Here is a 21,135-nt window from a genome sequence, read left to right on the forward strand (position 1 = left end):
TTCCTGAATGCATGTCTACAATTCCTTAAAATAAGGGTGTAATATATTATTCCTAAATTTAAAAAATATGTTTTTAATTTATAATTTAATTTCTTATATCTATAGATAAGATAAATCTTTACTGTTAATTGATTATTAAATTTTTATCTTAAATTTATCATATGATCACATATTCCAATCGATATTTTCCTAAAGTTTGTGTTTGCTTAATATGGATAGATTTTAATTTTCTGATCTTCACAGTTACATAAGAAATCAAAATTGAAATTTAGTTTTGAGGATATTTCAGATTAATAAACTTATTTCAACTATGTTGTCTGGATTAAAAATTTGGTCTAGTGTAAACTATACAGGGTGATTTGTTATTGGTATAAAAGTTTTAAATAGAAGTATAGCTCAGTTGTCATCAAAAAGCTTTTGAGATTTCACACCTGTTTCTAATCACCATGTATAAAGTGATCACTTTAAAATACACAGGAAGACTAATTATTTCTGGCAGTAAGTCTGCAGATATAGTAAACAATAATTAATTTTAATATGTATTTATTAAAAATTTTGAAATTGATTATTCTAACTATATTATTATTTCTGAAACTGTTGAGTTTTGGATAAATAATACCATATTTATTTGACAGCAAAAGTAGTATATAAATCCTCAAAAGTTTTGACACATAACCAATCATCCTGTATATTGTTTTATTGGGAAATAAAATCAAAATTGGCAAATAAGAATAAAATTGTATATTGCAGGCCTTTGACAACAGACTGAGGCCAGGGGTAAGCTAAATTTTCATATATAGTATATGTTGTAGATAAAATTCATTTCATTATGATATAAAATAAGGTTGATGGGTATATGGTTTTTTTTTTTGTTTTCAAATGGTGAAGAAATGGTGAAGGTGTATCTTTTAACTTTTTGTCAGGTGTTTATTTGTTTTTAAACATGTGTCTTAATGTGTTTATTTTATTTTTATTGTCGATAATTTGAATTGTTTCTAGCAGTGGTTCCCAAAGTTTTTTCTACAGACCATCATAATGTAATATGTTGAGAGTATAAAAGAATTATTTGGATATGAGAGTGTTGCAAGGCTTAATAAATAAATATAATAGAGATACCAGTTTATTTATAAAATAAAAAATGAATAAAAAGTATGCAGTTTTTAATTAAAAATAATTATTTCTAAAATTCTTAATATATGTATGAGTCAGTTTATTAGAAAACAAAGGGGTCCGTGGATAAAAAAAAAGTTTGGGAACCATTGCTTTAGAGCATGTTTTAGAATAAAATGTAACGAAATGAAAACTTAAGTGGAGACATGTGGCTTATATGTTTGTTTTCTTTTTGTAGTGAAATTCGTTTACTATTTTACAATTTCACTTTTTACTGTACGTTTGATGGACGGGACTTTTGTCGTACAAATAGCACCGCGGCTCTCTTTAAGGTATTGCTCGGACCATATACCAACCACCGCGGCGGCTCTCCCTAAGGTAATGCTTCGAGCAACGGACTGACTGCACCTTTAGCGGCGAAATGCTAAAACTAGATATAATGTAAAATGTATAAATATGAAGTTCGAAATTAACTATATATTTCACCTCAATTAAGACCAAGAGGCGTCCTAAAGACGTACTCCTCACGCCCATCAGAGGGTTCCCACAGAACACACACCACACCCGTTGCAAACATTCACAACACTGCAAATCATTCGGCATCTGATGATGCAACCACTGCACCTGCAACACTTCACACAGGTCGCTGCGTTTTACACAGCCACCCGTTTTTTTAGAGCGGCTGCCCGCCTTCTAACCGCGAACAGCGTGGGTGGATCGTGGTTGGATCCGGATCCCTCCTCTGCTCACCTGTAGTCCACGCTGCCGTCCCAACCCGCAAGCTCACTCCAGCAACACACCCCTTCAAAGCTCTATTCGCGAAGAGCTTTAGTAACGTGCGAACATCACCGTGCAACTGGTAGGCGTCCTACCAGCTTTAGTTTTTAGTTCACGGACCTTTCCGCTCCGTGAACTCAGTTCTGATGAAGCCGTAAAAGCCTTAGGTCTAACAGCATTAACTTCAACCGAGTAAAAGCAAAAAGCAACGGTATCTTTTTTTCAATGTTAGCTTTCAAGGTACAAGTCTTGGTGTGTTTAGATCCACTTCGCATGTGGCTCGGCCATACGCTTGATTGTTCAAGTACATGGAGTTCGACATCGAAAATCAAACTAAAAATTTGTCGAATAAGCATTAACAATAATTTCACGTGGACGTGTATCGCTCCATTGCGTATTAACAACTAATTCTCTATATATCTACGTTATAAATGTCAAAGTGCAGTGACATTGGGCGCCATTTGAAAAAATTTAGGCGCGTTCACATTATGACATTACTTTTGCGCCACCTGTTAGATTACCTCATCGCTTCGGCTCGGGCAACGAGAATGATGAACGAGGTGAACATTTTCTACGCCCCAAAATCGCATCATAGCCACCGGGGCGAAGTGGCATCAGTAATGTAGAGCTTCATAGCGACCACAAACTCTTAACGGTACGAGAATTGTTTAAGGCACGCTCAGAGACTTATTTTAAGTCGGTCTTTCACCCAAACTCTCTCATGCTTTTCGCTACTTCCCCCGTATCTTAGCAAAGGCCAAGAGATGTCACAAAGGCGTACTCCTCACGCCCACCACAAGGTTCTCACTGAACACAACACCTGCTGTAGACACTCACAACGCTGCAAGCGGTAACCGTATACCACCAGCAACCACTTCACCTGCGACACTCTGCACAGGACATCGCGTCATTCACAATAGAACGAAACAACTCATCAAACCATAACACCCGTTCTTAGTTGCGGCTGTCCGCTCCCCAACCGCTAACAGCATGGGCGAACCGAGGTTGGATCTAGATCCATCCTTGGCTCGCCTGTGGTCCACGCTGCCGTCCCAAGCCGCATACACAACATCAACACTACACAGCTCTACTCGGGTAGAGCGGTTCACTACGTGCGAACGTCATCGTACAACTGGAACGCGTCTGTCCAGCTTCTGTTTTATTTTTAAGTTCACGGACCCTTCCGCTCCGTGAACTTAGTTCCGATGAAACTGTAAAAGCCCCCGGGCTAACAGCATCAACTTCAACAAAAACTAAGTAACAAAACGATTGTCCAAATTTAACTTTTAAGTGTGACGTCGGTCAGAACTCGAAGTTAGCAAATCGATATATAACTAAGAAAGGGACTAATATGCAGCTACTTCAGCTATGCAGCAGTAGTCGTGCAACAAAGTGCACCGCCCGCCAGCCCGCTGATAAATGCGCGCGCGGCAAACAATGCGAAACACAACTACCACCGTTAATCTACTCTACACGTGTTTCACCCCTCCACGGGGCATCCTCAGGAGATGTTAGACTGACCAGTGTCAAACACAGAGTGAGATTCCATATACGAAATATATAGTTCAAGTGTCTGCTACATGGTCATTTGATTTTTTATTAATGTTTTCAAACGAAGACGTTTTAGACAAAATTCTATATCCATATCGTAAAAACTAATATTCTTTTCCCATTACCAATTAAACAATTGGTAAATTGGTTAAAATTGGTTAAAAAATCACACGTATCAAACGATAAGTGTGATTTTTTAAAAAAAATCTTAAAATTTTTTACGATTTTAACGGTTAATATTTCCGAACGTGTTTATTAATTGGTCGAACCGATAGCAATCGGAGCGTTAGAAATTAATGAATTTCCGCACGAAAATATGCTCCGAGCACTATTTTATAATTTTGAATTCAGAACTAGGCAATATATGGAGAAAATTTAATCCAAATTTAAATTCAAAATACCTTTATTCAAACAGGCTTTCACAGGTACTTTTGAAATGTCGTAGTAAGCTACCACCGGTTCGAAAAGCTGATATATGAATCTGCCAAAAACTCAACAGTTGCTCTTTAATATGAATTAAAAAAATATTACGTGTATTCATTATAATATTAAACATGTAAATTTTTGCAAAATAAAATAGTAAGGAAACCTAGAATGTAGTGGTTGAGGATGGATGTATGACTAATGGAATGAAAGAGAAAGACTGGGAAAATTGTAGAACGAAAGAAACAGTACGATAGATAATATGATACACGAAAGAGGAGAATGATAATAATAAAAAAATATATGAATAAATTATTAGAAATAAAAAGTCCCTGTCCCACACGGGAATTGAAACGACAGGTCCCCAATAGCGGGAACCATAAAAAAGAAAAAAAAACATGTAAATTTATTTAATAATATAATTTTAATTCTAAATTTGAAACTATGAAATGAGAGGTCTAAGATATCTCGTGAAACGTGTCTACCTGTGTCTGCACCGAAACCGTAGCCAATGCGTTATATGTAAACATAGGATGTAACATAAATTTATTGACATCAAAATGAGTTTTAAATTCACTATATATGTCAACTTATCTGACATTTTTGTAATATAGTCTGTGGTTAACCAGAGGTATAAATGGTTTGTAATATGTATTTAAAAGGATGTATGAAATATACAAACATATACTATGCTCGTATCGTATTACGTTATTTGATCATTGGTGTAATTATTCCTTGTATCTCGGTTTTCATTGACTTTGTCGGCGTAGCGATTTCCGTATGTAAAACATATTTATTTTTAAATATCGAATGTAATTAACTTTTTTTTTTATGGGACTATGGCTATGCGAGCTGGCGGGCGGTGCACTTCATTGTACGACTACTGCTGCATAGCGGAAGTAGCTATATATTAATCACTTTCTTACTTAAGTAATGTTTGATGATCAGCCTGAAGAACCAACCAGAGAACTGAAACTTGCGATCGTAAGTCGCTGCTTAGATTCCCAGGATGCAGCCTTACATAATTCACAAGTAATACCACACTGCGATTGCCAACCTTCCTCCCAAGTGTGGCGATTATGGTATATCTCCTCATAGATATCTTTTGGGGAGGCATATGGGCGTCTATAGGTTGAAGCGGCGACTTAAACCACAGACTATATAACAGTAGCATTATTGTCATAAATATATTATTACAGATTAAAAATATATTATTTTTATTCCATAAACAGGTAATATATTTATTTTATTAGCCTTGAGTCTCTGTGTGTTTTCTCAGAGTAGTGTTATTGTTTTTTTATATAGTCCGTTGAGGTAACAGAGTATTGGAACACTTATATACGAGGGTGAATCAAAAAGTTCTTAGAAGTGCATATATATGAAACCTTTTTGGATCAAGTGCGATATTCAAATCAAAGAGTGTCTATCACACTATATTTATGCAGACTGTCACTTGTTTTTGTCAGTTCGTTCGCATGTAATTAATTTTTTGTGCAACGAGTTGCTAAAAAGTCAAAATTATGGATAAAAGTGAGTTACGTGCGGTGATAAAATATCTCAGTTTGAAAAAAATGTCTACGAAGGAAATTTTTTTGGACATTCAGCAGACATTAGGGGGTGATGCTGTACCCTATTCTACGGTTGCGTACTGGGTGGCTGAATTTAAAAGAGGTAGATCAAGCTGTAAAGATGACCCGCGTTCTGGGCGGCCTTCAACCTCCGTTACAGAAGAAAATGTCAAAAAGGTTGAGAATCTGGTTTTGGAAGACGAAGAATGACTATAAAACATATATCTGAGATGCTAAAGATATCTTTTGGTAGCGTTCAATCCATTTTAATTGATTCACTGGGGTTCAAAAAAGTGTCTGCAAGATGGGTGCCACGAATGTTAACCGACGAAAACAAAAAGCGACGTTTGGAAATTTCCAAGCGTAATCTCGAAATGTTCCAGCGTGATTCGGATAACTTTTGCCCTCGTCTTGTCACCATGGATGAAACGTGGGTCCACCATTTTGATCCTGAAACTAAAAGACAAAGCATGTCTTGGAAACGACCATCCTCTCCATCCATTAAGAAATTTCGAGTTGCTCCTACCGCTGGCAAAGTTATGGCCTCTGTGTTCTGGGACAGTGAAGGAATCCTTTTTATTGATTACATGCCAAAAGGCCAGACGATTACTGGACCCTATTATGCAAATTTAATCCCGAAAGTGCGTGAAGCGATTAAAGAAAAACGTCGTGGAAAACTGTCGTTGGGCGTGTTGTTCCTTCAAGATAACGCTCCTGCTCATCGATCAGAAGTTGCGCTCAACGCAATCCGCTGTGCTGGCTTCAATCTCCTTGACCACCCACTATATTCTCCGGACTTAGCCCCAATTGATTTTCACTTATTTCTTAAATTAAAAGAGGAAATTCGTGGAACAAAATTTCACGATAATGACGCGGTTATAGCTGCCGTAGAGGAGTTTTTCGAGAGTCAAGAAAATAATTTTTTTTTTTCACAAGGAATAAGGAAGTTAGAAACGCGTTATTCTAAATGCATTGCATTGGAGGGAGAATATGTAGAAAAATAAAATATTATTATTTAAGTCTTTGCATTTTTTAATATTGATTCCAAGAATTTTTTGATTCACCCTCGTAAATAATAATTGTTTACCAATATAGTCGAGTCATGATTATTTGCATTTGTTATAAGTACATAGCGATGCGATAAGAGACATATGTTGTAACATACTGTTAGAAATTGTGCAATAATAGATAAAAAAAATTAAGTACATCAATGATTTTTTAAGAATTAATTTTCATGGATTCTTAAGGCTTCTTACAAATATATCTATGGAGGGGGGGGGGGGGGGTTAAATCTTCTGGATAGATAAAAGACACGCCCAGTTGGTGATCGCAGTGTGATATTACTCATAAGGAAAATCCTATATAATTAATGCACAGTGTACATTATATATGATTGTATACCAGGAATCGAAATCGCAACCTACGATCGCAAGTATCAGTTCTCTACCACTGAGGTACCACAGCTCTCTGAGAGTTCCAATATATATATATGTTTTGATATACTTTTGATATATATCGACAATGAAAAAGTAATTCTATATAAAACATATGGAAAGCCAACTTTTTCGAATCTATATCGTAGGTATGTTTTTTAGAAAAGCGTGCAAGAAAATGGCATTAAAAACTCGTGCAAAGGAAGTAATAATGAAATAAATATTACGTAAATATTTATAGAAAGAAAATTATTACATTTATTAGTACAAGAGTTATAAATATAATAAAAATAATAATAAATCTTTATTTCATTTCATACAAATGACTTAAAATTAGTAGTTTTAAATAGTAGTTTTAATATTTTTGTACATAGTTTTTATGGACCGGGGTAAATGCCTTCTCCAAAGCTTTTCATTTTTCTCTATCTTTGGCAACTTGAAGCCACCAGTATCGATCGAAATTTTGATAATTTCGTACTAAGTTTGTATGGACCCCCTCAGGGTAAAAGCTTCCTCCAAAGCTTTACATTTGTCTCTGTCTTTGGCAACTATGAGCTACCCTTGACCTGCCGTAGCCACGATCTCGTCAGCCCATCTGGCATTAGGTCTTCTTCCTGCTCTGGTACCTCATGGTTCCGTCCATTTTATAACCCTTTGTATCCACCTGTTATCACCGAACCTTGCCTCGTGATCTGCCCAGCTCCTCTTTCGTTGGAAGGAATAGGTAAGTGCATCTGCTTTACACGTTTTTTTTTGGCTGCGTTCCTTATTTTGCATTTTAATTTGTTATCCAAGTTGCTTCTCTACATTCTTATCTGAGTGGTTTGTATTTTGTTTCTAGTCTTCAGATCAAACTTCCAGGTTTGGCATCCGTAGGTGAGGCATGGTAAAATCTCATAGTCCATAACTATCTTGGTAGGCAGTGGTAAATGTGATTTGAATATGCCGTGTCAAATATATGACGTTTTAATATATTTATTAAAATGTTGTATACTATGTTGTTATAAATAAGATAATACTTTGTCGTTGTTAAATATATAAATTTAAATTAGGAATAGAAATCAATTTTGTATATACCTACTGAACTAAAAATTCTAGTTAATACGTAAGAAAAGGACGAATATTTAGCCACTTCCGCACATGCAGTGGTAGTCGTGCAACAAAGTGCACCGCCCGCCAGCCCGCTGATAAATGCGTATGCGGCAAACAATGCGAATCACACAACCGCCATCGCCAAATTACTCAACACGTGTTTCATCCCTCCACGGGGCATATTCAGGAGTTACGTTACACCGATTAGTGCCAAACACAGAGTCAAACAATATTAATCCTTTTATGTATAAGATTATCTTAGAGCGATTTATATAAAATATTAGCACAAATATAATTTATTATTATCATGTCTGACAAACGCCTGTTAAGGCTTTCTCCTTGAAATAGCAAAGATGATCAATCATGCGGTGATGGCGACATCCCGAGACCTTCAATATATAGTCTGTGCAGTTTAGTGGTGAAATAATAATGATTCATAATAAACAAAATTAAAAAAAAAACTGTATGTGTTGTTTCTTACATCGAACAAGATGCACGTGTTCACGTACTTATATGTTACGAACAGCTAAGGTATGGAACAACTTTTTTTATTTAATGGAATCAGGCGTTACCTTGCGGAAGTCCATCCTGAGTAAGATAAGGACCAATATTTAGCCACTTTCGCACATGCAGTGGTAGTCAAGTGGTAGTAAATGCGTATGCGGCAAACAATGCGAATCACACAACTGCCACCGTTAAATCACTCAACATGTGTTTCACCCCTCCACGGGACATCTTCAGGAGTTATGTGTCACAGATTAGTGCCAAGCACAGAGTCAATCAATATCCAATATTTAGCCACTTCCTATTGGAAGTCCTAAAGGACATTGGTCCTTTTCTTACATGGAACAACTTACCTGCATCAGTTTCCAGGTCACTATAACTTTGAAGTCTTCAAAAGTGAATAGATGTGAATTATGTAGCATCGTAGATCAAACACCAGGCGAGGCAGACGTCTAATGCTTTGTCTACAGTCGATTTAAAAAAAAAACTCACCTAAAATTAAATTTGGAACAACAAAACGTCTTGTATATACGTTAGTTGTTTAAAAAAAATAATTACACGGATTACACACGTCGTGATGCACAGTCATGACAGTAGCTAATCACTCCGGGCACAATTCACTCGATGATAATGAATATGGTCGTACGTATAAAGTAATTGCGTCGACCGTTTTATTGTTTAGTCGACGCGACACGCGCCCGCGAGCGTTCCATCTGACACTTCATTTTCCCGCCACATTTTGACATTACGATAGTGACGCAGTGGAATTGATATTTTTTTTTAATTTGCGTTTAATTCCATCATTCTCACCATGGATATGCTGAATAAGGTAAATATGTAAATGTATATTTACGTAATAATTTATCTTAATTGCTTTTATTGGTACGACCCAGTTGTAGATAAAATCATAGTTTACTTAGACTTGTGTTATGTTTTATTACGGTTGTACAAATGCAGAACACAAATATACTATTTATTTATTAGCTTACGTTAGGTTATGTTTGCTAATTTTTTTTACTTCGAGTTCTATTTCATAGAAGACAAATGTGTTCGCCTCCTTATATTATTAAAAAAAAAATTGACGTCAACAACAAATGTAATGAATCGTATTTTGAATAAAGAATTTTAGAATCTGAATTTGAATTTGTTTTGAGAACAGAGCGGAGACCCGTAATGATTTTAAATTTACATATCTACATTATATTACATATGATAACGGCTAGTATTCTTGACCTCTGTAGGTCAAACTCGTATACATTTTTAGGACATTATTTAGATATTGCTTTTAACCACGGTTTATCCTGAAGTAACGAAATCAATGTTCGATATTTAAATATTAACTTTCTGTTAATAAATATTAATGCCAAAACATTTGACGGAAATTATGTCGCAATAATTAAACTTGTAAATATAGAAATAACATATTTACTTCACGCAAAAGACTCAGACTCAAGAAGAATCAGTAATAATAAAAGAGATGTAACACTTTAATCAAATCAAAGTGCTTGCTGTAGAAGACTGACTTGCCATGGTAAGTCGCCGGTTCGATTTCTGGGATGCAATCTTAAATAATTCACACTTTGTGCATTAATTATATAGGATTGCCACTGCTTATAAATAAGTTTCCAGAATATGGGCAGCAGCGTCTTCTGCGTACCGTAATATCATATTGCAATCGCCAACCCGCCTGCTTAACATGGCGATTGTTGTATAACTCCCATAGATATCTTTAGTGGAGTCCTATGGCTTACAGTGGGTGGTTAAAACGAATCAAATCAGAATAAACTTTTTTTTTAAGAAAAAGAGGAATTTATTTAATGGAATCAAGCGTTACCTTGCGGAAGTCCATCCTAAGTAAGAAAAGGACCAATATTTAGCAACTTCCGCACATGCAGTGGTAGTCATGCAGCAAAGTGCTCCGCCCGCCAGCCCGCCGACAAATGCCACCGTTAATTCACTCAACACGTGTTTCACCCCTCCACGGGGCATCTTCAGGAGTTATGTTACACCGATTAGTGCCAAAAACAGAGACTCTGTCTCCTTTTCTTACTTAAGAGGAATTTAAAGATACATTTCTTGGTATCGAACGAAATATTGCATGCGTGTATGTATGTGTGTGCTTGTGTGTATGACTTCAACCTGAGACCACTGGAGAACTGTAGCATACTGGTCTTCCATAGGCATCTGTGCTTCATTTTAAAAAACGAATGTCATGACAGATTTAAAACGTATCCTATACAATACTTTGTTCCAGGTTGAAGGTCATAGTTACTGTTATAATAATGGGTACAGTGATTAACGGAAAATGATGCAAAAGTCAGTAGTTGCCCAGCGGTGGAGGTTTGAGAATTGCGGTCGTTGGTCGCGGGTTCTATTTCAATTCAATTTTATATAATTTAAACTTTGTGCGTTAATTATATAGGATTGCATCAGCGTCATCTACGTACAATAATAAACTGCGATCGCCTTTCCGTCTGCCCGGCGTAGCTATTATGCTATATCCTTTCGTAGATATTATAGTGGGAGACCTTTTGCAGTAAGCTATAGGAAACAACAAAAGCAATAAGTATATATTTATTTAAAGATAACGTGTTAATAAATCAAATAATAAATCTTGAAACATGACACAGGATGGACATGATGGACAGGATGTTATTGACGACAAAATGAGGCTAGCATCTGTTCGGACTATAAATGTTTTAGATATAGTATGACGAACGGTATATTTTTAATAATAATACATTATTAATATATAATATATATATATATATATATATATTCACACACACACACACATATATATATTAATATAATTAACATTTAAGTAGTGAAAATGTGAATATATACATAAAAATGTTCTTTGACATTTTTTTTGTGAATATAGAAATTTGCACTTTGTGAACATCTTCAGGGTTGCCCTTTTAAAATAACATACACTGCTCATAAAATGATTTTCAAGTTCGAGAAAGTCAAGTCTTATATATATATATATTTTTTAATCTGTATTTCTCGGAAAAATCACTGTTTTTGTTGACATCAATATATTTAAATTTATTTTCATATTTTATAAAATATATCACAATGTAAATATAGAAAAATAAATTGAAAAACCGAAATTGCTAAAATTATTTATGCAATTAATTTGAACGCGAAATTTTAACACACGTTTCCCGCCAAAAAGTGACATCCACTGTCAACTTTGTAAATAAATAAAGTTGAGAGTGTCTATTCGTAATATTAAAATAACCGTTTTTTTTACGACATCCATATAATTATATTTATGTATACATAACAAAATTACATTTTTTTTTCTGTCTTCCTGTTTGTTTGTTCCGGCTAATCTTTGGCGGGACTTATACTGGCAGGTACCTGATGTAATAAGGAGTAACTAGGTTATTTTTATTTTAGAAAAATTCTTTAACGATAAAAATTATTATATAAAGTAATTTTTTTTTAATTCTACGTGGACGAAATCGCCGGTACGGATGAATAAAAACAAAAACAGTTAATTTATTTTTACATTTTTTTGTAAATTTGTCTCACGTATATCATTTAAAACAATTACGGAATTAAATTGATGATTAAATATAAGAGAATTTTAAATAACAATGAGTTAAATTGACCGGTTTTAATAAGATACAAAAAAATATAATTATTTTCATTATATTTTCATTTTAAAGAACCGTAAATTCTTATGTATCTTAGTTTTTTTTTAATTCTCTGTACTGTACATATAAATATGTGTAAACAGATTAAATATAAATATACGAATATAAAATAATCTTATTAAACCTTTATAGAATGTAGTGAACAGGCTTGATTCTTTCGCAAGGGAGGAGACCATTGTTGTACCGGTTCAAAATTATTATATCTCACTATACATTTGACGTTTCATTTCTTGAATACGTGTCCGTATTGTTGCCAAATAGAGTTGTACAACAGTCTTATTTTGTACTTTTGTAACTAATAGTGACCTATAAATGTAGGCGTCCAAAATTGTAAACATGCGTTTACTTGCGACCGTAGATATCCATGATGGATATCTCTCTTAAGCCTATAGACATGGGGGATGTACCATTTTCTCCGCGCTTGGCGTAAGGGTTGGCGATTGCTTTGTGCTATTATGGTACGCAGAAGGCGCTGCTGTCGATCCTATGGAAATATGTTTGTGAGCAGTGGCAATCCTATATAATTAATGCACAAAGTGTGAATTTTAAGATTGTATACCGGGAATCGAAATCGCTACATACGATCGCAAATCTCAGTCCTCCACCGCTGAGCTACCACTGCTGATTATAAGCTTCCTCATAGATTTACAATAGGACCGGTTGGAAGAAGATTGTCCCCCCAGCCTTTTACGATGACCTTAAGATCGTCTGTCCACCTTGTGGTCTTACGCTGGTTGGTCTCTGGTCTCTACTCCAAATCCTCAAGGTCCCAGCTGCTATCTGTTACTTCCCTTGGTCTGCCCACAGCAAATTAAATTGATCTCATTTATATCGGTTATATTGTCCTCATTCGGTGGAATTCCATTTTTAAAAATTCATCCAATATTGTTTGTTTTAACTAGATGTCGCTGTTATCAATTGTGAGTAAATTAAACATTTTAAAAATATAACATGAAAATAAAACAAATTTATCAACACTAGAGTAAACACTGGTTAAATGTAATCGCATTAAATTATTACTCTAATGTACGTACATTGAAGTATATGTATTAATATAAATTAGTTTATCAAATGTAAATTCCGTGGTGAGTTGTAACAGCTGCATTTACACCGTAGTGTTTAATAATATATCAAACAAGACTTCAGAGTGGTTAGTTATAGGTGTGAAAGTTTTAGGGGTAAAGGTATAGTTAATTTGCTGTCAATAAATGTACGGTACATCCTATCTAAAAATCAACGGTTTTAGAAATATACTTTGTGATAATATAGTAGGTAAGAGAGAACGTTTTTAAATTTCGAATTACAACATATTAAAATTAATAATTGTTTAAAATCTGTGTCTGAAGACTCCGTGCTGCTTGAAGTTATTGGCCTGGCGTATTTCAACAGAAAAAATCAACTACAGGGTGGGCCCTAAATTTTTGCACTTTTGAATTACGTTTTAATTAATTAAGTTTTATGCAAAAAGCACGCTGTTGTCCCGTGAAGCGCTCCATCGTGACTAAAATTGCATTAAACGACGCACAATTCCCCGCCACCCGCGCGCCCCTTACTCTCACGGTTTTTGAGGAATCAAGTGATGCTATTTGCAAATATTTTCGGCCCACCCTATATATGGAGTAGTGATGAGGAAAGTGATCGAACGAATTGTAAAAACTGTAAGTGTAATTTTAAAAACTGGACATTGGTAGGGCGTTGTGAAAAACGAACAAAATACCAATGATTATTTTACTTCAAATTATTTTTTAATAGTGTTTGATTTATAAATCTAAGTAAACGCTATCATTTGAAAAAAGTTAAGCAATTTTTTTTTGGAAAAATTTAGAAATGAAAAAGAAAAACTAGTTGAACCAAGAACAAAGCCGCGTGAAGTGACTGGATGCAAGCAGCGCAGGACCAGTCGTGGCAAGCGTCCATCTGATGAAAAGAAGAAGAAATGTAAAAACAAAAGCACCGTCGCTAATGTATGTGGAATATGGATCCTAATAAAAATATTTATGATCACACAAACTGTGACAGGAAATAGATATAAAAGCTACAAAGATTTTAGCTGACAAATGTATACTATAGTTATTTTAATGACATTAATACTCATTTTCATATCATTCGGTGAAGTGTTTATTTACGATGATTAAAAGAAAATATCTAAATGCTTACGCTACGGTGTGATAGGCGGCCGTGATAACATACAGTATAGCGTACGCTTTATCGTGCTGAGTTCAGTTCTCGTCCGGCCACACGCCCAAGTACTAGTTGCACCAATGATACTAAATAATTGATTTAATTAGACATTAATTGTGTATCGACGCAGAAATCGAGTCCACGGGCCTTGCGAGCGATGCCGAGTGAGACTGATTTTCTCCGATCTTGGGTTTGTATTGAAGACTTCTCGTTTCTTCTTTAACTTATTTTAGTTACGTAGTCATAGTCATGCGTTCGTGCAATTGATGGTTGTTGGAGCCGAAAGATTCTTGAGTGGCGACGAGGATATACTTTGAGACCACAGCGGCAATCAACAGCAGATTTGCACGCTGAGATATGTCAGTTATATCCCTTTGTCTACTCAATTGATTCAACCTCTTGGAGAAATCCCGAGCATAACCTCCTCCATGGCTCTTTCAGCAGCTGTAAGCTTGGAAAAGAGCCCAGAATTGAGAAATTCCGTTTCTGTACCGTAGATGTATACATTAATCTTACTTTTGTGTTAAAACATTAAGAGATATTGGAAGAGAAGATTTGCCGTAGTTCCTCGAAAGCCGATCCAGCCATGATTTCTTTTCAGCCGATGGATTCCCACAGCATGGCATAGGCCTCATGGTAGCGACACGAGAACCATTCGGTACAGAGGCCAGGGTAATTTAGTCCAGTGAAATACTAGGGATGAAGATGGAATTCAATCTCATCGGATAACATTTCAAACATTGCAATGAAAGCTGTGTTTAAAGTCGACCAATGTCTAGGCCCTATAGTCAGTATTAAAACTGCATCAGGTCCTCCTACTGCAGGATGCAGGGCGCCTTCTACCGGTCCTCTAAGAAAGCCTACGCCCAGATGTGGACTTCCAGCCGCTGAAAGGATGATAACTGCACTATTTCTCTAATTTGTGATTGATACTTTAATGGAATCAGGCGTTATCTTGCGGAAGTCCATCCTAAGTAAGAAAAGGACCAATATTTAGCCACTTCCGCACATGCAGTTCATGTAACATAACTCCTGAAGATGCCCCGTGGAGGGGTGAAATACGTGTTGAGTGGTTTAACGGTAGCGGTTGTGTAGTTCGCATTGTTTGCCGCATACGCATTTATCAGCGGGCTGGCGGGCGGTGCACTTTGTTGCACGACTACCACTGCATGTGCGAAAGTGGCTAAATATTGGTCCTTTTCTTACTTGTGATTGATACGTTCTTTCTTGTTATATTAGTAAAACTACAGCGTATTTTTCAGTCCAAAAGTAAATTACATTGAGATTTCTAAATGCTGAATTAGACATGGTATAGCAATATACAAAACGATTGCAAACTGTCATTTTTAATTTTGTGTATCAATATCTGATGTAACATTGCAAAGAAAATTCCGATCTTTGATGATACCAACAGGATAGATACTTTAAAAATTTACCGGATATTCTAGACTGTTGAATGAATGTTTCACCGGAAGAACGGAACACTTACAGATATATTGTGACGCAAGTAAGAATACCAGCTTTATTTAAAACATCTAGTAAAGAGATCCCTTACAGTGAATAGCACGCACTGCTTTTTTTCGATTACAAATATTGACTTAACCCTTAAATGCGTGACTCGTATTTATACTTTTAAAAAAATATATCTTGCAGATAGACAAGCACACTTCAATTCAGGAAAGAATAGAAAAAGAAATTATAATACTTTTTATATCTATTTATTAAAAAAAAACCTTATGTTGCAAATATACAACACTGAATTTACTGTAGACTGTATATTCAAAGTGGTATGTTGCAGTTTTTCATCATTATGCATTTAAGGATTGATATTTGCAGTGTCATCCTAGTGTAATATGCCAAGGAACAATATGCTATGAAATTGCTAAAACGAGTCTGTATTAGCCTCCGGAAGCTGTCTGTCTGACTTAAAACTGTGTCGAACTTGATTTTGTGTATCAAAATTTGTTGTAGCTTTAACCCTTTCCACTCCAATGTCGAGTGTCACTCGACACTGATTTTGTTATACAAGCTCCACTTACGAGTGATACTCGACATTGTGTAATACTTCTTTTTGCGGAAAATTTTAAAACAAGAAAGATTTTTGTTACTACGAATGAATGAAACATAATCTAGAATCGCAAGATACTGTAATTCAATTAAATTTTATCGATGCTACATAACAGCCTTGGAGTGAAAAGGGTTAAAAGGTCCGATCTTTAACGATAACAGTAGGATAGATCCTTTAGAAATCTACCCAGGAATATTTATTTCCATATTTACAAATTTTTAACACTTAGGATCATTGATCGTTTTTGTACGACATAGAAGAAACAGAAGAGCAATTTGATTGAAACTAGAATCAGTTTGAACTCCTCTTTTAACCCATTACCGCCCTCTGTACCTGCACAGGTACAACTACTTAATCGATAAATTATGTATTTTATCTGTGGTAAGTGTTGAAAGTAGTTAGTAATTACAAATCTAGTTGACACTAGTTACCATATAATAAATAAAAATAGGCGGTGGCGCGAAAACAAATGTCACTTATTTTGTTATAAAATACGGAGTCCAGACACGACATACAAGGTAAGATTATTTTGTTGGTTTTTATCAAAAATAGTGAAATATTTCAACTTCTTTTTTTATTTTTATGGAGTCTATTTATTTGTGTTGGTAATAATAACATAAGAATTAAAGTTTATTACAAAACTTGTAAAGTAGGGTTTGTTTCATTTGTTGTACACAAGCGGGTACAGCGGGAAGATTCGTACTAAAATTTCGTTTTGTTTACACTATTACTTATAAGTTGAAATGGCAAATCGGAACGTATTTACCAGTTATAAGAGACTGGAGGAAGCCTTGGAATCAATTATGGCTGATGAAAGCAATGATGAAGAGTACGATATGGTATTAGTGCCACCAGATCCGGCTGTGGTGAGTGATGAGGAAGAAGGTAATGAAGATAATTTGGCGGCTTCAAGATTCCCTATGGACGTTCCAGGGACTATTGAGGTAGGTCATCCTGACTACGATGTTTCGGAATTGAGCGACAGTGATGATGAGCCGCTAAGACCTATTCCTGCAAAACGTGCCAAAAAATGTGATGTACATTTATCTGTATGGAGGAAAACTCAGCCAACCTATAGTTCTACTTATGAAATTACCGATATGATATGAAGAAGAAGCCTAGGGCGGAATATGATTATAGTTTTGATACAAAGAATGAGATAACTATGGTACGTTGGAAGGACAATAATGTCGTTACAATGGGAACTAATTTTGATGACATAGAGCCTCTGGGCAAAGTCAAACGATGGTGTAACACCAGAAAGCAAAAGGTTGACGTAAATATACCTAAAATGTTTGTCAACTATAATAAAGGAATGGGTGGAGTTGACCAAATGGATCAGTCTATCAGCCTTTATCGGATTTCAATAAAAGGAAAAAAGTGGTGGTGGGTTATATTTACCTATTTGTTAGATATGGCGATATCAAATGCTTGGCGACTACATGTTTTGCTCAGTAAAACTAAACAAGAGATAACTTACATGGACCAGTTATCTTTCAGACGAATTATTGCACGGTCTTATTTACGTCCAACGGAAACTAAGAGACGTCCGTCATCCTCAGCGGCACTAGGGGGTCGGAACAATAATGGTCATAATCCTGAACGGATGGAAAACCCATTGCGATGTGTTATCTGTCACCAAAGAATTCGCTGGCGTTGCGAAATATGTTTGAAAACGCTATGTGTTGAACGACCTTGTTTCAAACAATTTCACTCCTAAAGCGCCCATTGTACACGGCTGAGTACACCCCTAAAACTTGATATGTAAATATATTTTTTTCATTTTATCTTCTTATATATCATATTTTATCCCTTATGGATTAATAAATAGAAAAACGATAGAAAAATATACTGCAGTTTCATTTCGGGCGTTAATGGGTTAAGCGAGTATTAATCTGAGAACAACCCACAACGATATGAGACGGGTTTTTTGACAGTAATTTGATAAATCATTGCAAATACGTTTATCTTTGATGAGAGGTTTGTCTTAAACATATGACTTGCAAAATTCTATGTATCTTCAATTTCTCCAGTCATCATTACTGTCAGATACAAAACAATCGTGACGTTAGTATTTTATCAAGACTAACTTTTATCCGCGGAATCGCTTCTGAAGATCATCAAAGATTTAGTGTTACGTACTGTGGGTTCTGACTCGTAATGAAACACCACTGGTTTACAAGGAATCTTATTCACAAACCAGGTGGTCACCCTACTCGCAAAGTATACTTTCGCCTAGTCCAAACTACGCTTTAAGAAATCACACCAAATAGTCACTTTGTATAACAACACTGAACCCGAAAAACAATACTGAACTGTCGACATGGGGAGTACACCTATTTATACTACGGAGGAGGTTCTAGTAAGTTCGAGATAGTACTCGGTTTGAATTTAAAAAAAAAACCGTACAAAAATCTATAAATAACTTCAAGGTCACTCGTGTTTGTGGCACTTTTTGATCCTAGGGTTCCGTGTTTATTGTTTAGATGGTTCTGTAACTCGTGTCTTGTAACATTTGTGAGATATAATTTAACGCAAACAGTCGATATTTTTGTTTACTCTACGATATTGAATCATGAATGATATTGGTAGAAGAACTAAAGTAAACGACAAAGCCTAGTGGATTAACAAGTTGAAGGATCACATAGCGCGTAGAACGGATGGCTCCTGAAACCTTACGGTCCTGGAGCGAAGACCACGGATCTGCTAGGTAAGTGTAGAAGTCAGTTTCCAACCGGTTCTATGTTCAGCAGTAAATGTGCTAGGGCTAAAATGATAAAGGAGTCGCATGTAAACGCATCTTTACAATTTGGTGTCCCTACAAAGTTATATGTCACTTTTCACTTGTTTCACGCTGGATGCAGGTCAGTTTCAACTTTTACCTCTCTATCCGCAAGCGATAAAAACTTTTGGCAACGTTTTATATATAATTTAAAAATTACGGATATTTTAGGTCTTATTAGAACGAAGGTAGATAAAATGCAATAGGAGCTTGCACAATAACCCAGATATGCAGATTTTAAAAGCGAAGTGCAGCTGTAATTTATGCGCGAACACGTACTGCCACGGTTGAATATAAATACAATTTACATGAGGAAACCATCTTCGCTTTTAGATCTTACCTTTGAAAATTATTATGAGAATACAAAAATAAAAGGTACTGCTGGTACATCGAAATTTTTATGGCTCTCTCGTATTTGCGTTTCCTCGAGTACAAAGGGACTATTTTTACAAAATCATTTTTTTTCACAGATTTCTTGATTTACGTTATCACCTTTTTTCTTTCCTAATGTCATTGATTCATTATCTTTCTCTTTTATTCTTCACGAATTCTTTCATCCTTTTCATGATAAAAGGTAAGAAAATGACTAATATATAGCTACTTTAGCTATGTAGAAGTAGTAGTAGTAGTGCAATGAAGTGCAAAATGCGCATGCGGCAAACAATGCGAATTACACAACTACCACCGTTAATTCACTGAACCCTTGTTTCACCCCTCTACGGGGCATCGTCAAGCAGTGCCAGTTTAAGAATAAAAGGAATAGAGAAGAATGAATGAATAAATGAAATTGAGCAGGAAAAAGATAAGAACGCAAATAATAAAGTCTGTCTAGAAACAGTCCTTATGTACCCATAACAGGGAAAGTACGAAGGGTGTACAAAACGGGGCCATATATAAAAAAAAAAACAAAAGACGAATGGGTCTCCAACTTTAGAATCTAAAGTTATAAAAAATATCGCGGATTTAATAAACATAGGTTAATGGAAAAACGACAAAGTCGCTTGGGTTTTCCCGTGTGATAATTTTTGTAAATATTAGAAAGTTGTTATCTCTGATGAGGTGTGTGTCTTTAAAAACGGAAATTTTACATTACTTGCAAAAATGTACTCCTTCAGTCATCATTACATTGATTATTTCTATCAGATATTTAATAATCATGGCGATATCTAGTCTAACATCGCATCTGAAAAGAAAAAAATAAATAACAGTAAACATTTTTTGGAGTTATCATTAGGCGTGATAGGAAATAGGTGTAGCTTGCAAACTTTTTGCTTATAAAAGAGCTATACATGCGTCTTGTTGGAATGCGACACACCAATTGCTTCTGGTAATACGAAACCTTCCGGTATATTAAACAATAATTAATTTTAATACATTGAAAACGGGAGTGGAGTAATGCGATTTATCCTATAAATCAGTTCCACGATATAAAATTGATCCTCCTCGACGTCTTTATATTTAAATATATTAATAATGTTTATATATAAAAAGCGCAACTTATTTCGGATAGTTAATAAAAGTAAAAAGCTATATGTCCAATGAAACTGCGTAGTTTGTGCAGCGCATAAAAAAAGAAAGTTGACTTGTTTCAAATCCGAGTTTTCTTCTGTATCTTAGTTTAATTTTAGTATTTCTTGTATGATAGTTTTAAATTTAAATAAACTTTACACCAAATATCGCTCGCTCTACGGACGAGAAACGAGATGGGGCAGTCGCCGCGTTATCTGGCATACTTTCGTCAAGATCCGAATTCGAAATATAAAATTTTTCTTACTGCATAGTTACATTGAATTTTTGGATATTGTGTACCAAACATTGACAGTAAATGTACAAAAATGCGTAAAACACGTTCAACCTGTAGATTTAAGGTTACTGTATCTTATAAGTCTAGCCTGTTTGTCTAGTTTTTGATTCTATATCAAAACTAGATCCAAATAAATTGATATGTGATTTAACTACGTAAATCATAGTAGTAAGG

General features: G+C 35.3%; 1 protein-coding gene across 4 annotated transcripts in view; it reads left to right on the forward strand.

The window, feature by feature from the left end:
* UGP (UDP-glucose pyrophosphorylase) overlaps nucleotides 1-21,135 on the forward strand; it is a 31,331-nt gene that overhangs the window by 1,232 nt on the left and 8,964 nt on the right. The window contains exon 2 of one of the 4 annotated variants that reach the window (XM_068763868.1): nucleotides 751-777. The exons of 1 other annotated variant lie outside the window; for it this stretch is intronic. In XM_068763868.1, the coding sequence (XP_068619969.1) occupies nucleotides 751-777 (27 nt within the window). Of the gene's footprint in view, nucleotides 1-750; nucleotides 778-9,089; nucleotides 9,288-14,369; nucleotides 14,498-21,135 lie in introns of those variants that run through there. 2 more of the 4 variants (XM_068763871.1, XM_068763869.1) reach the window with 2 other exon arrangements.

The sequence above is a fragment of the Battus philenor genome, unplaced genomic scaffold (assembly GCF_028537555.1).
Source record: "Battus philenor isolate CCGP_79_NKW_IND1 unplaced genomic scaffold, ilBatPhil1.0.hap1 SCAF_18, whole genome shotgun sequence".
NCBI classification, from domain to species: Eukaryota; Metazoa; Arthropoda; class Insecta; order Lepidoptera; family Papilionidae; genus Battus; species Battus philenor.